Source organism: Heterodontus francisci, chromosome 24, assembly GCF_036365525.1.
Source record: "Heterodontus francisci isolate sHetFra1 chromosome 24, sHetFra1.hap1, whole genome shotgun sequence".
Taxonomy (NCBI): Eukaryota; Metazoa; Chordata; class Chondrichthyes; order Heterodontiformes; family Heterodontidae; genus Heterodontus; species Heterodontus francisci.
In genome coordinates this window covers 17,414,712-17,439,306 of record NC_090394.1, presented here as the reverse complement: position 1 = coordinate 17,439,306, position 24,595 = coordinate 17,414,712, and the positions used below count along the sequence as shown (strand labels likewise).

General features: G+C 45.7%; 1 protein-coding gene across 2 annotated transcripts in view; it reads right to left on the bottom strand.

Annotated features, from left to right (window-relative positions):
- LOC137383224 (uncharacterized) overlaps positions 1-24,595 on the bottom strand; it is a 472,338-nt gene that overhangs the window by 23,755 nt on the left and 423,988 nt on the right. For both annotated transcript variants that reach the window (XM_068055726.1, XM_068055727.1), the window contains one exon: positions 15,278-15,387. In XM_068055726.1, coding sequence (XP_067911827.1) covers positions 15,278-15,387 — 110 coding nt within the window. The remainder of the gene's footprint in view (positions 1-15,277; positions 15,388-24,595) is intronic.

Sequence of the window (24,595 nt, the reverse complement as noted above, 5' to 3'; positions counted from 1 at the left end):
TCACTTAGAGGGGGACATGCAGGTAGTGGTGTTCCCCTGTGTTTGCTGCCTTTGTTCTTCTAGGTGGTAGAGTTACAGGTTTGGAAGGTACTGTTGAAGGAAATATGCTTGTATCTGTGAAAATAATCTCTTTGTGCACTATCACATTCAACTGGTGGGAGGAGGGTTGCGTGGAGCTGGCATGGAATAGTTGGGCCTAATGGCCTGTTCTGTGCTGTACATTCTATGTAATTTTATGTGACAAATATCAATCTTTAGAACTGTGTCATTTAGTCTATACCGCCGCTCCCTATCCCTTCTGCTAAAATGCATCACCTCACACTTCTCTGATTAAATTCCATCTGCTACTTGTCTGTCAATTTTGCTAGCCTATCTATGTCTTGTTGCAGGCGATTGGTATCATCTTCACTGTCTGCCACACCGCCATGTTTGGTATCATTGGTAAATTTTGAAATTTTACTCTGTATTCCAATATCCAAGTCATTTATATTTATCAAAAAATGCAGTGGTCCTAGCACTGACCCTTGGGGAACACTACTGCCCTACCACCTTCCAGTCTGAAAAACAACCATTTATCACGACTCACTGTTTTCTGTCCTTAAGTCAATTTTTTGTATCCAAGCTGACACTGGTCTTTCTATTCCATGAGCTTCAATTTTGTTAACTAGCCTTTTATGTGGTACTTTGTCAAACAATTTAAAAATATCTATATTGGCAATATGCATCGTTTTCCATTCATCAATCTTCTCTGTAACTTTATCAAAAAATTCAATTAGATTAGTCAAGCACGATCTGTTTTTAACAAAACCATGCTGGCTTGCCTTAAATAACTCAAACCTCTCCAAGTGCCTGTTGATTTTTTCCCTGATTATTGTTTCTAAAACCTTACCCACCACAGATGTCAAAATGACCAGCCTGTAGTTACTAGAAATGTCCTTGCACCCTTTCTTGAACACGCGTGTATCATTTGCCACTCTTCAATCCACTGGCACCTTCCCAGTATCTAGGGGAGATTGGAAGATTATGGTAAGCCCTTCTGTTATCTCCACTCCCACTTCCTTTAGCAATGTGGGACGCAAGCCATCCAGACCAGGCAACTTATCCACTCTAAGCACAGTCAGCCTTTCCAGAAAATCCTGCCTATCAATTTTCACCCAACCCATTACCTCTACCACCTCTGCTTCGACCGACATTTTGTCAGCATCCTTTTCCTTAGTAAACACTGATACAAAGTACTCATTAAGTATTCTAGCCTCGCCCTGCACCTCTTTGTCCCTCTGCCTCTTCCTACCTGCTTACTATTTACATGCCGATGGAAGATATTTGGGTTCCCTTTTATATTAACTGCCATTCTGTTCTCATATTCTCTCTTTGCCAGTCTTATTTTCCTCTTCACTTCCCCTCTCAACTCATTGTATTTGGCCTGGTTCTCACTTGAAGAATACACCTGAAATCCATCATATGCCCTCTTTTTTTGTTTCATCATATTGTCTATCACCCTTGTCATTCAAGGAGCCCTGGCTTTTGTTCCCTTACCTTCCCCCCTTGTTGGAATGTACCTAGTCTGTACCTGAAACATCTCCTCCTTAAAGATCAGCTATTGCTCGATTAAAGGTTTTCCTGTCAACCTTTGCTTCCATTTTACCCTGGCTAGATACCCTTTCATTCCACTTCCAATTTAGAATTTCTTCAGAATGTTCCTTGTTCTTCTCTATTATTAATCTAAACCTCATAATACATGATCACTATTACCCAAGTGCTCCCCAACAGACACTTGGCCCACCTCATTACCCAGCACCAGATCCAGCAATGCCTCCTTCCTAGAAAGACTGATAACATACTGGTTGAAGAAGTTCTCCTGAACACATTTCAGAAATTCTTCCTTCCCCATTCCCTTTATCCTAACATTCTCCTAATCGATATTTGGGTAATTAAAATCCCCAAATATCACGGTTAGCTTAGATGGCTAGTGTGTAATGCAAAAAGACACCAACAGCGTGGGTTCAATCCCTGTACTAGCTGTGGTAGTTCATGGAGGCCTGCCTCCTCACCTTGCCCTGCACTTTTGGAGTGGTGACCCTCAAACTATCCATCACCAACTGTCTCTCTCAAATGGGAGAGATGCCTTTGGGACTATGGCTACAACACCTACATATCACTATATTTCTTGCATATCTCTATGATTTCCATGCAGATTTGTTCCTCTATCTCTCTCTCTCACTATTTGGAAGCCTATAGAATACCCCAAGTAGCGTGATCATCCCCTTTTCACTTCTCAACTTTAACCAAATGTATTTGTCTCATGGACATCCTCACTTTCCAACACTACAATGTTTTCTCTAATCAGTACTGCCACCATGCCTCCCTATTTTCCTTCCTTATCTTTTCTGAAAACTTTGTATCCATGAATATTAAGCACCAGTCCTCATCATTTTTCTGCCACGTGTCCGTTATTATCACTACATCATATTCCTACATGGCTATTTGTGCTTGTAGTTCACCAATCTTATTCACCATACTTTGTGTGTTTACATCAGGATTCGGCAATGTATCCATGCACAGACACCACTGTCCGTGGTAAAAAGGTTGGAGGTCCGTGACTGGTAAATTCAGGGATGAGAAATTTCCCATTGGTTTCTTCTTTCTGACCAGACCAATTTTTTTTAAAATCGCACTGTCCGTTTCACAGCTGAATTGGAATTTCTAAGCTCAGATCTTTATCTAATTCTTATTAACACTCCTTTCCATATTCAAAGCTGACAGGTGCTGAGAGCGGGAACAGCAATTTCTGAACTTCGGACAGATTTGGGGTTTTCTGGTGGGCTTTTTAAAAAATCGGAATCCGCTGGAAAACCCCGAATCTGTCCAGAGTTTGAAAGCCACTGTTCCTGTTCCCAGCACCTGTCAGTGCAGCTTTGCAGTTTTCCAGCGAATACTGATTTTTTTTTAAAAGCCTGCCGGAAAACAACTGTTCCCGCTCTCAGCAACGGTCAGAAAGTGTGTGGAAGGTGGGCAGAGATAGCACAGAAAGAGAGGATAGAGAGAGAGCGGGCAAAGAGAGAGAGAGGGGGTGCAGAGAGAGGAGGCACAGAGAGAGGGGGTGCAGAGAGAGTGGTGCAGAAAGAATGGGACGGGGGCAGAGAGAGAGAGAGAGGGCAGAGAGATCGAGGGACAGAGAGAGAGAGAGAGGACGGGAGAGAGAGAGGGCAGTGAAAGAGAGGGGCACAGAGAGAGTGCAGGGGAAGAGAGAGAGGGAAAAGAGAGAGAATGAGGGGGACCGAGAGAAAGGGAGGTCAGAGAGAGAAAGAGGGACAGAGAGAGAGGGTTCAGAGAGAGGGGGACAGAGGGTGGGGGGATGACATAGAGAAAGGCGGACAACGCAGAAGGGGGAACAACACAGAGAGGGGGAGAGGGGCAGAAAGAGAGAGGAGGGAGCGAGCGCTATCAAGATCACTCCTGACAGATGGACATCTACCTGGAATTCTCCGCATCACTACAATAAGTGTGTGGGCAACATTAACTGCTTGTGCAAGCAAAAGAAAAATGCCAGGTATCTCAGTAAATCAGTGCCCAACATAGTGATGAGAAAGTAAATCAATAAATTAATCTCATTTAAAGATTCTTCACAAAAATGCACATTTGTTGCTGTTTTGATTAAAAGTAAGATAAATTTTTAATGCCTTTATCTTTCCAAAATTGTCTCACCGACCCACTACGTAAGACAAAAATTGTAATGTGGTCCCCCTATGCAAAAGGTTGGACACCAAGCCTTTAACCTTGTGTTTTAAAATAACCTAGCAGCTAGGTTATTTTAAAATGCAAGTTTAAAGGCTTATGTAAACTCATTTTAAAATAGCAAAGGTGACCGAGAGAATGTCTCGTTTCTAAGCTCTGGCATGCATTACTTTCATTTGGGACACAAGCTCTGTGACATGTTGAAAATTTCTGGACTTTTACTTCTATATAAATGTTGCAATTCCACTGCTATCCATTTGGAATCAGATTTCTCCAGAACTTGTATCGATGGGAAATCAGATAAGAAAATCTAAGGGATCTCCAGAAGTCAGCACTGTAAGTTCCTCATGAATACAAGAGTATGGTGTAATGGGACTGAGTAATATTGACAAAAACAGGGGGCTGCTGACCCATATACAATAGTTAGTAAATACAATGTAATGGATAGCTTTTATTAACCTTAATTTATGACAAGCTGTCTATGATTCCTTAACAAAATCCATGCTGTATTTGCAGTTTAAAAACCTGTCAGGGAGGACATAGTAAATACTTATTATGTTTCAATGAGCGTGTTATAAACAGTCATTAACTGATTTTTTTGCTGAAAATTGGATTAAAGGACATTACAAATATGTCAAAGATCAGTAACTGCAATGTGCACCATTTGCTATTCAGTTTAAGGGCAGATAACCTGAGTGGCCAATGTCATTTGAAAGTTGGCTGTATCATATAATTACATTATGTTAAGAGTGCAACTTTGCTAACAAGTAAGAGATTTGGCTTGGACATAAATTGGTTGATCTGGAGTATAATCTTATAGATAGTGATGAAACATTTTGTAACCAAATAATACATGCAGTAACAATTGCTCAACTTTTTGCAGAAAAGCTTTTTGTTAATAATTATCTTGTCAGAGCTGAATCGGAATCAACGGTGATAGACTGAGATACAGACATAAGTGAATTTAAGAGAATTGCTTTATAGGAGGAACTGAATTCTTTAGTTGTTATTGTGTTTATCTAATTTTGGTGAGTAAATGACATTTTGTCCATGAGAGATGCTGTTGTTTCTGTATTTTAAAATCCAGGATCTAGTTTAACAGTCTGTCAAGGTGAATAAACTGGTTTTGGCTAACAACTATTAATCTCTCCATCCTGCTCTGCTATTCTGTTTTACGTGACTCTTCTGAAGTACTATTTGCTCCATCCCATAAAATTCTCCTGATTCAGAGATCACTGCCCTTTTTTTGGCAGACCTATCTTCAGACACAGATTATAAGCAGGTGGAGAAGTAGCACAAACATTGACCACAGGTTAAATTGTCTTGTGACAACAGCAGTGTGAGAAATGGTCCATCTTCCTATTGCTGATTTTTCTACTGCGTCGCCTCAATAACCACAATAACAATCCTCTGCTTGAGTTTCCTGGTTTATCGGATAAATTTTCACTCCTGACACAGTGTGTCATCCAATAAGGTCCATTTCCCATCCGGTGGCATGGTACAGCTAACTCTATTCTGCCAACAAAAGTAATTCGCATTGGCATTTCATACTATTTGTTTGCTAGCTAATACAGTTGTGCTGCTCTCCATTGATGTTTGTATGCTTAGCTACTTTATTTTTAGGGAGAAATGTGTTTTAAATCGGACTGTGTTTTGATGGCATTAGATTGGCCATACGCTTTATGTACAGATTAATTGCCCCAATGTCCATGGCTCAATCAATAATTTTGTCAAACGTCCGCGCTGCAGCATGTTGGTGCCTATCCCTGGTTTACATACATGCAGTGTAAACCTTTCTTTGTATTCCTCATAGTCATTTTCAATCATCTCCTATCTAATATAACACTACTTCTTTCTCTAGTACTGTCCAACACTCTCACTCCTTTATACACCTTATTCCTCTTTTCTCCTTCTACATGCTGGTGCCCACCCACCTTGCCAATTTAGTTTAAACCCTCCCTAACTGGACTAGTAAGTCTTCCCATGAGGACATGAGTCCCAGTCCCATTGAGGTGCAACCCATCTATTTTGAATAGGTGCCTCCTGCCCCAGACTGGGCCCAATGTCCCAAGAATCTGAAGCCCTCCCTCCTGCACCATGCCTCAAGCCATGCATTGATCCTCCCTAGCTTCCTGTTTCTACTCTAGCTAGTAATCCGGAGATTACTACCTTTGAGATCCTACTTTTGAACTTCCTTCCTAGGTCCTGAAAATCTGACTCAATGCCTGCTCAATGCCTGCTCTCCCTATGTCATTGGTACTGTCGTGTACCACAATCTCTGGCTCACACCCTTCCCCCTGCAGAATATTCTGCACCTTCTCCATGATGTCTTTACCGTGGCAACATGTGGCAACAGGCAACACACTGTGTGGGACTCATAATGATGGTTACAGAAACGCCTGTCATGAAATATGGAATGTCCTTTAACATTCCATCCTGTGCAGTCCCTTGCCCATCAGGAGTGGAGAGTAACTGGTCCTGTGTGAGAGCACCTAACAGCGGGAGCAGATAAATACAGAGTGAGGCTCGGGGCCTTCACCTACCTTCATAGAGCAGGGAGAAACCGGAACTGTGAGGGAGCTTCAGGAGTCAGCACGCGTTGACTGAGTGTGAGAAAAGAATCAAAAAATAACATCACAGGAAAGCTGTAAGGTGATTGGTTGGTGAGCAACTGTTGTTAGGGAGTATCTGTAAATAGCTAGATTAGTACACTGCTGTTAGGGTGCATGAGTTAATGGCTGGAAATTAGAAAAACGTAAAATAAAAATTAAAAACTTTCGAGTAGCGATTATAACTAATTAAGATATGCAAGCAGAAGAGGAATAAGAAGCTGTTGAGTCTACTGTTTTCTTTTATTTTTAAGCGGTAAGGTTTATTGTATTACCAAGGTTTAAATTAGTACAATAAGTGGTGAGGAGAGGCATTAATTAAAACATTAATAAAGAAATTAATTAATTAATTAGTTATTTAAAACATAATAAGGATGTCAGGGCAGGTGATGTTTTGCAGCTGCAGTATATGGGGGCTCATGGACACCAAGTGGTCCATGGCAAACATGTCTGCAGTAAATGTCTACAGCTTGAAGAGCTTCAGCTCAGAGTAGAGTAGCTGAAGGCTGAGCTGCAGATATTGAGATGCATCCAGGAGGGAGAAAGCTACTTGGACACTTTGTTCCAGAAGGCAGTCATACTCCATAGGATAGGGCTGTCTGATTTGGTCAGTGGTCTGGGATAGGATGGTGTGACTGCGAGTGACGCAGGTAAGGGGGCTCGAGAAGGCAGAAGTGCAGGAGCCTCAGCCCTTGCAATTGTCCAACCTCTATTAAATCACCTCTCAGCCTTCTCTTCTCCAAGGAAAACAGCCCGAACTTCTCCAATCTATCTTCATAACTGAAATTCCTCATCCCTGGAACCATTCTCGTGAATCTTTTCGGTACTCTCTCTAACGCCCTCATGCCCTTCCTAAAGTGCTGCACCCAGATCTGGACACAATACTCCAGCTGAGGCCAAAATAGCGTCTTATACAAGTTCAACATAACTTCCTTGCTCTTGTACTCTATGCCCCTATAAATAAAGCGCAGGATACTGTATGCTTTATTAACCACTTTCTCAACCTGTCCTGCCACCTTCAATGACTTATGCTCATATACATCCAGGTTCCCCCTTTAGAATTGTGGTTTTATTTTAACATTGGTAGGAGTTGTTTATAGGCTACCAAACAGTAGTGGTAAATGTAGGAAATTAGAGGTGCATTTAACAAGGGGAACACAGTAATCATGGGGGATTTCAGTTTACCTATAGACTGGGTAAACTTAATTAGTACTAACACTGTAGAGGACAAATTCCTGGAATGTCTACCAGATGGTTTTCTAGAACAGTATGAGGAACTTATGAGAGAACGGGCTATTTTAGATCTAGTATTGTGCAATGAGAAAGGGCTAATTAATAATCTCGTTGTAAAGAAGACTCTGGGGAAGAGTGACCACATGACTACATGAGAGAATCCAAAATTAGAGTCTTAAATTGAAACAAGGGAAACCTCGAAGGTATGAGGGGAAAATTGGCTACATTAAAAGGTATGACTGTAGACAGGCAATGGCTAGCATTGAAAGAATTAATACAGGGTTTATTACAAATTTGCATTCCTTTGAAGCACAAAAACACAGCAGGAAAGGTGATCCAACCATGGCGAACAAGAGAAGTTAAAGCTGGCATTAGATCAAAGTAAGAGGTTTATAAAGTTGCCAAAAAAGTAATCAGCCTGAGGATTGGGAGTATTTTAGAATTCAGCAAAGGAGGACCAAGAAACTGTTATAGAAAGAGAAAATAGGATATGAATGTAAAATAGAGAGAAACATAAAAATGGACTGTAAATGCTTCTATAGGTATGTAAAAAGGAAAGGATTAGCAAAGACAAATGTGGGCCCACTACAGGCAGAGACAGAAAAATTTATAATGGGGAATAAGGAAATGGCAGAGAAGCTAAACAAATACTTTGTGTCTGTCTTCATGAAGATACAAAAGACCTCCCAGGAATACTAGAGAACCAAGGGATTAACAAGAATGAGGAAGTGAAAGAAATTAGTAATAGTAAAAGAGTAGTACTGAAGAAACTAATGGAACTGAAAGTTGATGATCTGCATCCCAGAGTGTTGAAAGAGGTGTCTGTAGAGATAGTGGATGCATTGGTGGTCATCTTCCAAAATTCTATAGATAATGGAGCGACTCCTGCAGATTGGAAGGTAGCAAATGTAAACCTACTATTTAAGAAAGAGAGTGAGAAAATGGGGAACTACAGACCTGTTAGCCTGACATCAGTAGAGGGAAATGCTAGAATCTATTATAAAGGGCGTGATAATTGGACACAGAAATTAATGGTAGGATTGTGCATAGTCAACATGGATTTATGAAAGGAAATCATGTTTGACAAACCTGTTGGAGTTTTTTGAGGATGGAACTAGCAGAATAGATGAGAGGAAACCAGAGTATGTGGGCTGCTTGGATTTTCAGAAGGCTTTCGATAAGGTCCAACACAAGAGGTTAGTAAGCAAAATTAGAGCACAAGGGATTGGGGGTAATATACTGGCATGGATGAGAATTGGTTAATGGACATAAAATAGACATCTCGGCCATAGGCTACCCTCTTTCACAGCTCACACCCCATTAACTCCCCTGGGAGCTGACGGGAGGATGAAACCCCAGCAGGGGACAAGGGGCTGCCACTAGCAGAACTGCTATGTTGATCTCTCTGTGATGTATGACTATCTCCCTCTTTCCACTTGCAGGACAAGAGGGAATGTCCCAGGCATGTGAACGCATGGCTTCCTCCATCCAGAGGTTGGCGACCCTCATGGAGAGCTAGATCTCATAGATGTACGCAGACCTGCACACCATTGCCTTGGTCATGAGCTCAATGCAGCAATGACAAGGCAAGAGAAGGACGAGGCCCCTGACGTCTTCTCTCACTCCTCGTCCTTCTCTGGTCAGCAAGGAGGTTCAGGTAAGCCTTGGAAGGAAGGAGGACCTCCACAGCTGGGGGCTCCACTCAAGGTGCTCCGAGTGTGGACACTGGCTCCTCAGCCTCACCGCCAGTGAGCCCAACTTCAGCAGCCGCGACGCCTGAGGAGAGTCCTGTACCAGTGCAAGAAACCCTCAGGCAGCCGGGGCCTTTCAGGCTTCAGGCAGCCAGAGGATGGCTGCCAAAGTCATCCCAGGCCAAAGGGCAGCCTGATCAGCAACCTGCCTCCAGTACAATTGCTAGCAATGGGTCCACACCTCGTAGAAGCACTCACAAATGTAGAACAAAAAGCACCTAAGAAACATTTGGGGGTTCATGGGTGTTTGATATCTGACATGTGATTCTTCAGATAAAGTTCTTTTATTCAAGCGATTAATGTTCATTGTGTAAAACTGATTATTGTATCATGCATTAATTGTGAGCTGCTAACTTCCCCCTTCTCCCTTAGTGGAATGCCAATGTAAGCATAGCCCTCTTTTAAATTGGATCTCCCATGAGCACGAGTGTGTGTTTTAGTTGGGTGCAAGGCATGGAACACAAATGGAAAAGAGGTGACAGACTATATGCATTGAGGTGAATCTTTATTATTTTGTCTGTGAGTGGCCATCATGGTGGCTGGAAGTGGGTATGTATGCCTCCTTAGTGCGTCGTTCAATGTGTCTGGCCTCCAGCGCTACCTGCTCAGTAGCCTCCTCCATGTCCTCCTAGTCAATATAGGAGTGGTATTCAATCATGTCCTCGATGTGCAAGGCCTCCCCCCTCTGCAGTGCTAGATTGTGCAGAGCACAGCAGAACACCACAATATGCAAGGCCCTCACTGGGGCATCCTGCAGGGCTCCAGCAGATCGATCCAAGCACTGGAAACTCATCTTCAGCAGCCCAATGGCCTGCTCAATGGTTGCTTGGGTGGAGCCGTGGCAAGTGTTGTACCTCTCCTCTGCTGCATTGCGAGGGTTAGTCACGGGCGTCAGTAGCCATGTTTCCAATGGGTAGCCCTTGGCCTCAAGAATCCATCTCTGAAGGTGCGCGGGGGGCCTGAAACGCTGTGGCACCTGGGACTGTCAAAGTATGGAGGCGTCGTGGCTGCTACCCGGGAAGTTGGCACACACCTGCAGGAAACGCTTTCGGTGGTCGCAGACCAGTTGAACGTTGATGAACTGAAAAGCCCTTCCTGTTGATGAAGGTGGCTGGCCACATGCATGCAATCTATCCGTTTCACCCGGGAAATCCAGCGATGGCCCCGAATGAGTGTATGAGACTCACACCAGGTGATCAGTAAGCCAGACTGCTGTCCGAGTAGAGACGGACCTGCCTCGGCAGCTTTCCCTTTGCTACTTCTTCCAGCAGACTGCTTAATGGCCCTCAGTGCCCACCCAAAACCCAGCTCCCTTGCAGAACACCTGACAACCAGCACCCCCTTGCACAACACCCGACACCTAGACCCCATTTGCACAACCTCCAAGACCCTCCTCACCCTTGCTCAACACCCAAAACCCTGTTCACCCGGTATTGCCACATGAGACTCAGCCTACCCATACACAGTGCACAACACTGTAGCCCGACAATGGCCTCTGCTCTCCCCTCAGGCCCTATGCTGTGCTGGTTATTTTTTTTTGTTCATTCATGAGATGTGGGCATCACTGGCTAAGCCAGTATTTCTTGTCCATGCCTAATTGCCCTTGAGAAGATGGTGGTGAGCTGCCTTCTTGAACCGCTGCAGTCCATGTGAGGTAGGTACACCCACAGTGCTGTTAGGAAGGGAGTTCCAGAATTTTGACTCAGCGACAGTGAAGGAACGGCGATATAGTTCCAAGTCAGGATGGTGTGTGACTTGGAGGGGAACTTGCAGGTGGTGGTGTTCCCATGTATGTGCTGCCCTTGTCCTTCTAGTTGGCAGAGGTTGCGGGGTTGGAAGGTGCTATCTAAGCATTGCTGCAGTGCATCTTGTAGATGGTACACACTGCTGCCACTATGCGTCGGTGATGGAGGGAGTGAATGTTTGTAGATGGGATGCCAATCAAGTGGGCTGTTTTGTCCTGGATGGTGTCGAGCTTCTTGAGTGTTGTTGGAGCTGCACCCTTCCAGGCAAGTGGAGAGTATTCCATCACACTCCTGACTTGTGCCTTGTAGATGGTGGATAGGCTTTGGGGAGTCAGGAGGTGAGTTACTCGCCACTGGATTCCTAGCCTCTGTCTTGCTCTTGTAGCCACAGTATTTATATGGCTACTCCAGTTCAGTTTCTGGTCAATGGTAGCCCCTAGGATGTTGACAGTGGGGGATTCAGCGATGTTAATGCCATTGAATGTCAAGGGGTGATGGTTAGATTCTCTCTTGTTGGAGATAGTCATTGCCTGGCACTTGTGTGGCACAAATGTTACTTGCCACTTATCAGCCCAAGCTTAAATATTGTCCAGGTCTTGCTGCATTTCTACACGGACTGCTTCAGTATTTGAGAAGTCGCGAATGGTGCTGAACATTGTGCAATCATCAGCGAACATCCCCACTTCTGACCTTGTGATTGAAGGAAGGTCATTGATGAAGCAGCTGAAGATGGTTGGGTCTAGGACACTACCCTGATGAACTCCTGCAGTGATGTCCTGGATCTCAGATGATTGACCTCCAACAACTACAACCATCTTCCTTTGCACTAGGTATGACTCCAACCAGCAGAGAGTTTTCCTCCTGATTCCCATTGACTCCAGTTTTGCTAGGGCTCCTTAATGCCATACGCAGTCAAATGCTGCCTTGATGTCAAGGGCAGTCACTCTCACCTCACCTCTTGAGTTCAGCTCTTTTGTCCATGTTTGAACCAAGGCTGTAATGAGGTCAGGAGCTGAGTGGCCCTGGCGGAACCCAAACTGAGCATCACTGAGCAGGTTATTGCTAAGCAAGTGCCGCTTGATGGCACTGTTGATGACACCTTCCGTCACTTTACTGATGATTGAGAGTTGGCTGATGGGGCGATAATTGGCCGGGTTGGACTTGTCCAGCTTTTTGTGTACAGGACGTACCTGGGCAATTTTCCACATTGCAGGGTAGATGCCAGTATTGTAGCTATACTGGAGCAGCTTGGCAAGGGGTGCGGCAGGTTCTGGGGCACAGATCTTCAGCACTATTGCCGGAATATTGTCAGGGCCCATAGCCTTTGCAGTATCCAGTACCTTCAGTCGTTTCTTGATATCATGCGGAGTGAATTGAATTGGCTGAAGTCTGGCATCTGTAATGCTGGGGACTTCAGGAGGGGGCCAAGATGGATGATTCACTCGGCACTTCTGGCTGAAGATTGTTGCAAATGCTTCAGCCTTATCTTTCGCACTGATGTGCTGGGCTCCCCCATCATTGAGGATGGGGATATTTGTGGAGCCACCTCCTCCAGTTCGTTGTTTAATTGTCCACCACCATTCATGACTGGATGCGGCAGGACTGCAGAGCTTAGATCTGATCCGTTGGTTATGGGATCGCTTAGCTCTGTCTATTGCATGCTGCTTATGCAGTTTAGCATGCAAGTAGTCCTGGGTTGTAGCTTTACCAGGTTGACACCTTATTTTGAGGTATGCCTGGTGCTGCTCCTGGAATGTCCTCCTGCACTCTTCATTGAACCAGGGTTGGTCTCCTGGCTTGATGGTAATGGTAGAGTGAGGGATATGCCGGGCCATGAGGTTACAGATTGTGGTTGAATACAATTCTGCTGCTGCTGATGATCCACAGCGCCTCATGGATGCCCAGTTTTGCATTGCTAGATCTGTTCGAAATCTATCCCATATCACACGGTGATAGTGCCACACAACACGATGGACGGTATCCTCAATGTGAAGGCAGGACTTCGTCTCCACAAGGACTGTGCGGTAGTCACTCCTATCAATACAGTCATGGACAGAAGCATCTGTGGTAGGCAGATTGGTGAGGACAAGGTCAAGTATGTTTTTCCCTCATGTTGGTTCCCCCACCACCTGCCGCAGACCCAGTCTAGCAGCTATGTCCTTTATTACTCGGCCAGCTCGGTCAGTAGTGGTGCTACCGAGCCACTCTTGGTGATGGACATTAAAGTCCCCACCCAGAGTACATTTTGTGCCCTTGCCACCCTCAGTTCTTCCTCCAAGTGGTGTTCAACATGGAGGAGTACTGAGTCATCAGCTGAGGGAGGGCAGTAGGTGGTAATCAGTAGGAGGTTACCTTGCCCATGTTTGACCTGATGCCATGAGACTTCATGGGGTCCAAAGTCGATGTTGAGGACTCCTAGGGCAACTCCCACCCGACTGTAGACCACTGTCCCGCCACCTCTTCTTGGTCTGTCCTGCCAGTGGGACAGGATATACCCAGGGATATTAATTGCAGTGTCTGGGACATTGTCTGTAAGGTATGATTCCGTGAGTATGACTATGTCAGGCTGTTGCTTGACTGTGGGACAGCTCTCCCAACTTTGGCGCAAGACCCCAGATGTTAGTAAGGAGGACTTTGCAGGGTCGACAGGGCTGGGTTTGCTGTTGTCGTTTCCGGCGCCTAGGTCGATGCCGGGAGGTCCGTCCGGTTTCATTCCCTTTTGTTGACTTCATAGCCGTTAGGTACAACTGAGTGGCTTGCTAGGCCATTTCAGAGGGCATGTAAGAGTTAACCACATTGCTGTGGGTCTGAGTCACATGTAGGCCAGACCAGGTAAGGACAGCAGATTTCCTTCCCTAAAGGACATGAGTGAACCAGATGGGTTTTTACAACAATCGACAATGGTTTCATGGCCATCATTAGACTAGCTTTTAATTCCAGATTTATTCAATTCAAATTCCACCTTCTGCTGTGGTGGGATTTGAACCCATGTCTCCAGATTAATATAAACGCAAAATACTGCGGATGCTGGAAATCTGAAACAAAAACAAGAAATGCTGGATTCACTCAGCAGGTCTGGCAGCATCTGTGGAAAGAGAAGCAGAGTTAACGTTTCGGGTCAGTGACCCTTCTTTGGAAGGGTTCCGAAGAAGGGTCACTGACCCGAAACGTTAACTCTGCTTCTCTTTCCACAGATGCTGCCAGACCTGCTGAGTGAATCCAGCATTTCTTGTTTTTGTCTCCAGATTAATACCCTGGGTCTCTGGGTTACTAGTCAAGTGATAATACCACTACGCCACCGCCTACCCATGACTGCTTACCCCTCTGAGGCCGCGCCTCGGTGACGCCAGCTTTCAATGGCTGTGGTTCTGAAGGCACATGAGGGCCACCTGTCGTCCACTTAATCCCAAGCCCCACATGGAATCGCATGCAATTACATGCAAAGGCATTGAAACTACCTGTTGTGCGATTTAAATTCCACTCCCATCAAGTCGGGGTGGCAATGCTGCCTTGGTGCTTTCCTGCCGCTGACTAAATCTGCAACCAATGTCACGATGTCGGATTTCTGGGTGGACTCGTCCGTCACTATTCTCCTGTTCCCCCGCCTCTATTCCCGCTCAAAACATCCGCACTAAATTCAGCTCATTTATTGCAATCTAATAGTATGCTTTATGAAAAGTCTATTTTTAATATGTATATTTGTGTTATAGCATAATTAAAAGTAATATACTTAGATAATTTCAGATCCGTTTGGCTATCACAGTAAACCGGATCGATTCAGCTGAAGGATCAATAATTCATGGAGCTTCTATCAATACCGTGCAGTAACATATTTCATTCTGGCTTTAATATCCTGGCTGTGGTCAACACTTGAGTGAGTTAAATGGAAAACAACTGATGAGTTAACAATGTGAGAATTAGGTAGGAAAGTGATTAACATTTGTCAAATCTGAATATAGATCTTTGCATAATCTGCTTATTCTAATATACATTTGAACACGGTTGTTTATATTTTATCTTAACAACAACTAATACTTGAGCACAATATTAAATTCTCTTTGCCAATAGGCATCTTTGCAGTCTTTCACATTAATATTCATAAACACAACAATTCCATCATTGGCTGTGGAAGTGTCTCAGATCAGTATTTCATGGGCATTTTCATTTGTTATTGAAAGGGTTTATACAGGAATCGATATTTTACCTGCCACTTCTGTGCAAACTCTTGCACATTCTCAGTCTGTGAGTGGTTGGGAAGCGTGAACTCATTTCCAGCTTCATTATCATTAGTTCCAAACAGACCAGCTGATAAACCTAAAAATAACAAGTAAAAGCATGTATAATTACCTCTGTTTAGTCATTTCTTTCACACAGTATTCTATATCTATTTTGATGTTATTGGCACTCTTATGCCGCAGGGGACAGTGAGACTATTAAAAAGTCATTGTTATAACTTTGTTGCTTGTTATGATGATGTAATTTACTGCATATATCCTTGTCTGACTTTTGCTTGAGGTATTTTTCCCCCAATTTTCTGCCCTTCTCTCTTGACGGCTGACACTGTCTTTCTCTGGGCGTACGGTTCCTTCAATCCTAGCAAGCATCTGGTACCTTGTACAACTCACCCGACTGTGATACCAATAAGTGCAACCTCAATTCCACATTCACCAACAGTGCCACACCTTGGGCTGAATTTTATGGGCCCCCTCGGGACAGAAATTGAGTTAATTGCCTGCCTGCTGTGGAATTGTAGTGGGGGTCCAAAGGAGGGCTGAGGTGAGGTCTCCCCCACCTTCTGGCTTGCTGTTGGGACCTCTGTCTTCAGAACAAAATCCAGCTCCTTATCTTTCATCTGCAACTGACATCTTGGCCACAATGCAAAAATAAAAGCAACCACAAAAAAACATTTCAAACCTAATTTTATAAATGAAATCATGCTATATTGCATACAAAAGTCAAAAATCACCCTTGTGCATTCTCTCATGCCTGTCTTTCATGTGCCTTTGCCTGTCCTAGTGCTCCTATGCAGTGCTATCCCAGTGGCTGGAACATGCATGTGGAAGGCAGCTGACTTTCAGTCGGGGGAGAATGCAGATAACCTTGGAGGATGATTGAGTAGTTTGCCAGTTTCGAACTGCATCACCTCGACATGGGCGACAGCAGTCTGGGCTGGCTGGCTGACAGGCAACAGCAAAGGCACTGAGGGAGCTGCAGGGGTGGGAGGATGAATGCTGTCTTCCTGAGAGAAGACAGCAGGTTCATGCTGCACGGAGCCACTGCCACACCCATTGGGTGACACCTTAGCTATCCTAGCAATCTTTTGGAGGACAGAATACTGGACTTCTGTAACATCCTGCAAACCCTGTTGCACACTGTAATCCATGGTCATGATGATAGCAGTCTGAGCTGGCATGGCAGCACTCAGACACTGGCGGCTGCTGCTTGTGCTGCATCGGAAGCTGCAACATTGGCCATCAGACACTGGTCGGGTCCACAAGTGTGCAAACGGAGTTGGCCATCACTTCCATGCTGGAAAGGATGGCCTCCCAGCTCTGTACAAAGCCTTGTGCCAAGTTAGTGCAAGCCTCCTCAAGCTGCTTGGCAGGCCTTCTGGCAGGCTTTCCAATGCACCAAGCATTTTATTGTGAATACCCATCTGCATTCTTCTGTAACCTGGTCCATTCAAGTAATTGTCTGAGGCCTCAGCAGCAGAATTTGAGTTCGACTTCACCTTCCAGTGAGCTGGCACCTGTGTTATCCTCGCCACCCCTGCCCTGGCTGCAGGCCACTCGTGCCCAGTGTCCACCATGGACATATCCCACAACTATGCTATCCTATAAATTATATGCAGTGTCAGTATCTGAGCTGGTGGCTGCAAGTGAGAAATCAAGTGACTGTGCATCTTTTTGCTGTTCTTCCACTGTCTGGCTAGGCTGCACTTCTTGTGTATCTGAAAGGAGAAAGGCACAATGGTCAGGTTGTGGTGAAGCGGGCGGGGGAGAGTAAGAGGTACCTGCTTACACCATCTGTAAATCAGAAGAGATTATGGGATGAAATGGGACGTGACGAGGAGGGTCAGTATGAGGATACACTCATCTTCAATGATTTTAGCCCTGCTGGCCATGGCCTAAGCAATGGCTGTTCCAATAATGGCCAACGATGTTTTCTCCATTGGGGAGAAGACATGTTGCTCTGCCTGTCCATCACCAGTTAACTCCTGCTGCTTCCAGTTGTGCACCACCTTGTTCTGCAAGAAAGGGAAGTGTCAGTGAGTGTTGTGCAATCCGTTTGGTTGATGTGGCTGTCATGTTTGAATAGTTGTCAGTGTGTGCAAGCTGTGAGAGGGGGTGTGAGGCTTGCATCAATGCTAAATGTGTGAGGCACAGTGGTACACAGTCGGGAGGGAGTAGCCCTTGGAGTCCTCATCATTGACTCCGGACCCCATGAAGTCTCATGGCATCAGGTCAAACACAGGCAAGGAAACCTCCTGCTGATTACCACCTACTGCCCTCCCTCAGCTGATGAGTCAGTACTCCTCCATGCTGAACACCACTTGGAGGAAGCACTGAGGGTGGCAAGGGCACAGAATGTACTCTGGGTGGGGGACTTCAATGTCCATCACCAAGAGTGACTCGGTAGCACCACTACTGACCGAGCTGGCCGAGTACTAAAGGACACAGGTGCTAGACTGGGTCTGCGGCAGGTGGTGAGGGAACCAATAAGAGGGAAAAAGAGCTCATCCTCACCAATCTGCCTGTTGCAGATGCATCTGTCCATGACAGTATTGGTAGGAATGACCACCGCACAGTCCTTGTGGAGACGAAGTCCCGCCTTCACATTGAAGATACCCTCCATCATGTTGTGTGGCACTACCACCGTGCTAAATGGGATAGATTTCAAACAGATCTAGCAATGCAAAACTGGGCATCGATGAGGCGCTGTGGGCCATCAGCAGCAGCAGAATTGTAGTCAATCACAATCAGTAATCTCATGCCTGGCATATCCCCCACTCTACTATTACCATCAAGCCAGGAGACCAATCCTGGTTCAATGAAGCGTGCAGGAGGGCATGCCAGGAGCAACACCAGGCATACCTCAAAATGAGATGTCAACCTGGTGAAGCTACAATACAGGATTACTTGCGTGACAAACTGCATAAGCAGCAGAGCTAAGTGATTCAATAACCAACGGATCAGATCTAAGCTCTGCAGTCCTGCCACATCCAGTCCTGAATGGTGGTGGACAATTAAACAACTAACAGGAGGAGATGGCTCCACAAATATCCCCATCCTCAATGATGGGGGAGCCCAGCACATCAGTGCGAAAGATAAGGCTGAAGCTTTTGCAACAATCTTCAGCCAGAAGTGCCGAGTTGATGATCCATCTCGGACTCCTTCTGAAGTCCCCAGCATCACAGATGCCAGACTTCAGCCAATTCAATTCACTCCGCGTGATATCAAGAAACGACTGAAGGCAATGGATACTGCAAAGGCTATGGGTCCTGACAATATTCCGGCAATAGTATTGAAGACCTGTGCTCCAGAACTTGCCGCGCCCCTAACCAAGCTGTTCCAGTACAGCTACAATGCCGGCATCTACCCGGCAATGTGGAAAATTGCCCAGGTATGTCCTGTATACGAAAAGCAGGACAAGTCCAACTCGGCCAATTACCGCCCCATCAGTCTACTCTCAATCATCAGCAAAGTGATGGAAGGTGTCATCAACAGTGCCATCAAGCAGCACTTGCTTAGCAATAACCTGCTCAGTGATGCTCAGTTTGGGTTCTGCCAGGGCCACTCAGCTCCTGACCTCATTACAGCCTTGGTTCAAACATGGATAAAAGCGCTGACTTCAAGAGGTGAGGTGAGAGTGATTGCCCTTGACATCAAGGCAGCATTTGACCGAGTATGGCATCAAGGAGCCCTAGCAAAACTAAAGTCAATGGGAATCAGGGGGAAAACACTCCGCTGGTTGGAGTCATACCTAGCGCAAAGGAAGATGGTTCTGGTTCTTGGAGGTCAATTATCTCAGCTCCAGGACATCACTGCAGGGATTCCTCAGGGCCAACCATCTTCAGCTACTTCATCAATGACCTTCCTTCAATCATAAGGTCAGAAGTGGGGATGTTGGATGATGATTGCACAATGTTCAGCACCATTCGCGACTCCTCAGATATTGAAGCAGTCCGTGTAGAAATGCAGCAGGACCTGGACAATATCGAAGCTTGGGCTGATAATTGGCAAGTAACATTCGCGCCACACAAGTGCCAAGCAATGACCATCTCCAACAAGAGAGAATCTAACCATCTCCCCTTGACATTCAATGGCATTACTATCGCTGAATCCCCCACTACCAACATCCTAGGGGCTACCATTGACCAGAATTTGAACTGGAGTAGCCATACAAATACTGTGGCTACAAGAGCAGGTCAGAGGCTAGGAATCCTGTGGCGGGTAACTCACCTCCCGACTCCCCAAAGCTTGTCCACCATCTACAAGGCACAAGTCAGGAGTGTGATGGAATACTCTCCACTTGCCTGGATGGGTGCAGCTCCCCCCAACAACACTCATGAAGCTCAACACCACCCAGGACAAAGCAGCCCACTTGATTGGCACCCCATCCACAAACATTCACTCCCTCTACCACCGACACACAGTGGCAGTAGTGTGTACCATATCCAAGATGCACTGCAGCAATGTACCAAGGCTCCTTAGACAGCAGTTTCCAAACCTGCAAACTCTACAAACTAGAAGGACAAGAGCAGCAAATGCATGGGAACACCACTAACTGCAAGTTCCCCTCCAAGTCACACACTATCCTGACTTGGAACTATATCGCCGTTCCTTCACTGTCACGGGGTCAAAATCCTGGAATTCCCTTCCTTACAGCACTGTGGGTGTACCTACCCCAAATGGACTGCAGCAGTTCAAGAAGGCAGCTCACCACCACCTTCTCAAGGGCAATTAGGGACGGGCAATAAATGATGCCTAGCCAGCGATGACCACATCCCATGAATGAATAAAAAAAGGATGCTGTTGAGCAGATGAAAGGTTGCTGGTAGGTGAGTGATGGGTGTGTGCTGAATTAGAATCAGAGAACCACATACTGATTAGAGCACAGTGGGAGGCCGTTTGGCCCATCAAGCCTGTGCTGACTGTCTACAAGAGCAATTTAGCTCGTCCCACTCCCCACCTTTCCCTGTAGCCCTGCAAATCTTTTCCTTTCAGGTACTTATCCAATTCCCTTTCTCGGTCAAATGCTGCCTTGATGTCAAGGGCAATCACTCTCACCTCACCTCTTGAAGACAGCTCTTTTATCCATGTTTGAACCAAGACCTCCACCATCCTTTCAGGCAGTTCGTTCCAGATCCTAACTACTCTCTTCTTAAAAACGTTTTTCCTTATGCCACCTTTGGGTCTTTTGCCGATCACTTTAAATCTTTGCCTTTTGGTTCTTGACCCTTCTGCCCAGATCCCTCATGATTTTGAACACCTCTATCAAATCTCCTCTCAACTTTCTCTTCTCTGAGGCGAACAACCCCAGCTTCTCCAGTCTATCCATATAACTGAAGTCCCTGGAAACATTCTCATAAATCTTTTCTGCGCCCTCTCTAAAGCCTTCACATCCTTCCTAAACTGCGGAGCCAGATCTGGACACAACACTCCAGTGTTTTATAAAGGTTCATCATAACTTCCATGCATTTGTACGCTGTGATTCTATTTATAAAGGCCAGGATTCCACATGCCTTTTAAGCCACTTTCTCAACCTGCCTTGCCACCTTCACTGGTATGTGAAAATAAACCCCTAGGTCCCTCTGCTCCTGCACCTCCTTTAGAAATGTGCCCTTTATTTCAGAGTCATGGAGTTATACAGCATAGAAACAGGTCCTTCGACCCATCGTGTCCATGCCGGCCATCAAGCACCTACCTATTCTAATCCCATCTTCCAGCACCTGACCCGTATATTGCTTCTACTCATTCTTCCTACCAAAATGTATCATTTTGCACTTCTCGACATTAAATTTCATCTGTCATGTGTCCACCCATTCCACCAGCCTGTCTATGTCCTCTTGAAGTCTATCACTATCCTCCTCACAGTTCATAATACTTCCATACTTGTAGACCCAAATCTAATTCATTAATATATATCAAGAAAAGCAGTGGTCCTAGTATCGTTCCCTGGGAAACCCCACTATATATCTTCCTCCAGTCCGAAAAACAACCATTCACCACTACTCTGTTTCCTGTCACCTAGCCAATTTTGTATCCATATTGTCCCTTTTATTCCATGGTTTTTAACTTTTCTGGCAAACCTGTTCTGTGGCACTTTATCAAATGGCTTTTGGAAGTCCATATACACCACATCAACTGCGTTGCTTTCATTAACTGTCTCTGTTACCTCATCAAGTTAGTTAAATCTGGTTTGCCTTTAACAAATCCATGCTGGGTTTCCTTAATTAGTCCACACTTGTCCAAATGACTATTAATTTTGTCCTAGGCGGGGCGGGTGCTGGAAGATTGTACGGGCAGTGCCCGCCATGGAGTCCGACGCTGGGAGTGCAGGGACCGATCTTCCCAGGGGTGGCGAGGCTCCGTGGTGGCCCCCCACCACTGGGTAATGGGACCCAGCTTTACATATGTAAATAAAATCCCTGAATAAATTTAAATAAAACTCGCACTGGTCTTATCTGCTGCCCGGGATCTTCCGATCGGCGGTCGGCACTCACTCGCCTTCATTTTCCTGTCCAGGGAATGCTGGCGCCACCAAGGTGGGGAAGAGGGGTACTTCTGATTTTCAGCATAGTGCAGGGGAGGGGGTGGGGGGGAGGGAGTGGACTAAGGGGTGAAATGTGCGGTACTAGTGTAGGGAAGCAGGGGAAGGGGTGACCTCTGCACTTTGATCACTTTGGTGGGCGGGGGGGGGGGGGGGCAACGGCCAATTCGTCCAGGTAAGTGTTTTGGAGTGGGGGAAGAGGGCAACTATTACATGTAAGTGTTATTGGGGGAGCTGAGGGGCAGCAGTTTATTTTGCAGTAAATTGTGGGGGGGGATAGGCCTTTAAAAATTTTAATTTAGCAGCAGGGTTGGCTGCCCTTTAAAAATGGTGCCAGCACCTGTGCACAGGCAGCTAATGCTGTTGCCCGCATCGCACAGCTCAGCACCTCCATGTGATGGGGGGGGGGGGGGGGGTGGGGGGAATGGCCCGACGGGCATAGCATGTTGGGCCACCACGCAGTAGATTGTGGCAGCATGGTGGCGTGTAGGCCGCCTTTTTTGTCGCCTGCCGCTGCTCCCGGCAGTGGGAGAAGAAAATTCAGCCCATGGTATCATTACTGAGACTAGCTTTCAATTCCAGATTTTTTTAAATTAATAAGTTGAATTTATTAATTGAATTCCACCAGCTGCCATGGTGGGATTTGAACCCATGTCCCCTGGGCATTAGCCTGGGCCTCTGGATTACCAGTTCAGTGCTATTACCACTACGCCACCGCCAGAGCGTCCGCAATTTCCACCCTTACTTCCCTCAGAATCCTTGGATGTATTCCATCTGGCTCAGGTGACTTATCAACTTTAAGTACAGCCAGTCAGTGAGCAGCGTCGGTGCCTAGTGGCGCATTTGGTAGGATATAGCATTTGAAGAGGCACACACCGACTCGTGTGAGGCTACAAAACTTCTTGCAGCACTGCATCCAGGTCCTTGGATCTTAACTCCTGGCGTTGACTTGCACGGCTGTCTGCTCACACTGCCTTCTGAGTGTGCATCTGGAGGGCTTCTTGGCCCTCTGCAGGTACAGGACATCTCTCTTACTTTCCAACTCCTCCGTCAAGACGTTCAATGAAGCATCTGAAAACCTCGGAACCTGCTCTCTTCCATGTAGTGCCGTGTTTTGCTGTTGCCCAGATTGGAATCACTTCCTGCGTGACTGCCAACCCCTGCTCCATCCACAATGCACCTCCCCTTTAAAAGGTGCAGGCTAGTTTTAAGTGGTGCTAGTCACGCTATTGGTCCCCTGCTGATGTGTCCAGTCAGTCAACAGCACAATTAGTGCTGGCTGGATACTGAAATAACTGAAATAAGCTGTCAGTGTGAGGTTGGCGTGCTGCCTGCATCAAAATTAATGGGTCTGGGTTAATCGCACATCGCGATCCTCGTGCCCACTTTTGGATGCTGTTGAGTTACTCCCCTACTACTTCATGATAAAACTTTGCACAGATGTTTGGAGCATAAAAACATTTATTCCGATCTGAGCCAAACATTTCTGGGAAGTTTTACAGCCACTACTACACTGGCTGTGATGATGCAAGGCTTCTTAAAAGCAGTTTAATCTGTATGGTAATATTTTTGTGAATGTCCTGCACATTGAGTCCGTTATCTATTTTATGATGCCTAGACCTTGGCCAATGTTCTTCTTTATTGGTTAAATGTTTTGGTCGCTGTTTTTCTCCTTTTCAATTGGCTATTTTCTGCTACTATATTACACAAAAGCTTTGGCTCAGACTAGAATAAATACTATTGTCATATAATTAGAACATCTCTGCAACGCTTTATTGTAGAATTTTGCTGCTCGGCATCAGCCAATGAGTGATGTAATTTTTCCAAAGAACAAGCAGTCAAGCACATTTTCCCTCAAATCATATTTTATCAAAAACAAACTCTATCCCAGATCTACCTCTAGACTCATTCCCGACCCACTTCACTACATAGCCCTAAAAATAAAATTCATAATGTAAAAACAATACAAAGGTAAACAATTCAGAAAACTAATCCAATACCATACCCGACCCATCTTCCAATCAGTCAAAGAACTGATGCCATCCTCACACATTCCAAACACAACCATCTGGGCCTCACCAACCTTGCCAGCCTCACATACCCCCGTACCTGTGTTACCAGCCCACCCAGCTGAGGCCAATAGTTTGGAGTCAAACATCCATCATGGGCTACTGGGCAGCCCAGCCTCCAAAACAACAGAGGCACAACGAGTACAATTAGGATTATACACAAAATCAAGCAACCAGACTATAACTGCTGGAATTCACTGCACAGCTCCAGGCCCTAGGCATCACCACTTGCTCCCTCCTGCTCTGCAGCAGGCTTTACTCCCACTGCACGCTCCTGTCCACCGCCCTAACCTCGCTGCCCAAGCCTAATCCCCCAAATAACCTCCTCTGCTCTTGCACCTTCCTCCAGGCCCCTCACTATCCCAGGCTGCGCACCACTGCAGTTCCACTGCAGCTGTGTGTCCCACTGCACTCTGGACTACACCCCACACTATCCCAGGCTGCACACCACTGCAGTTCCACTCCAAATGTGTGTCCCACTGCACTCTGGACTACACCCCACACTATCCCAGGCTGCACACCACTGCAGTTCCACTCCAACTGTGTGTCCCACTGCACTCTGGACTTCACCACCCACTTCCTTGCCCCACTTATTTTTAAAAGGCAGAGTGGTAAAATTGATCCTTTAATGAAAGACTAAAATAGCTTGGAAATTACATTGAATAATATATAAACACTTA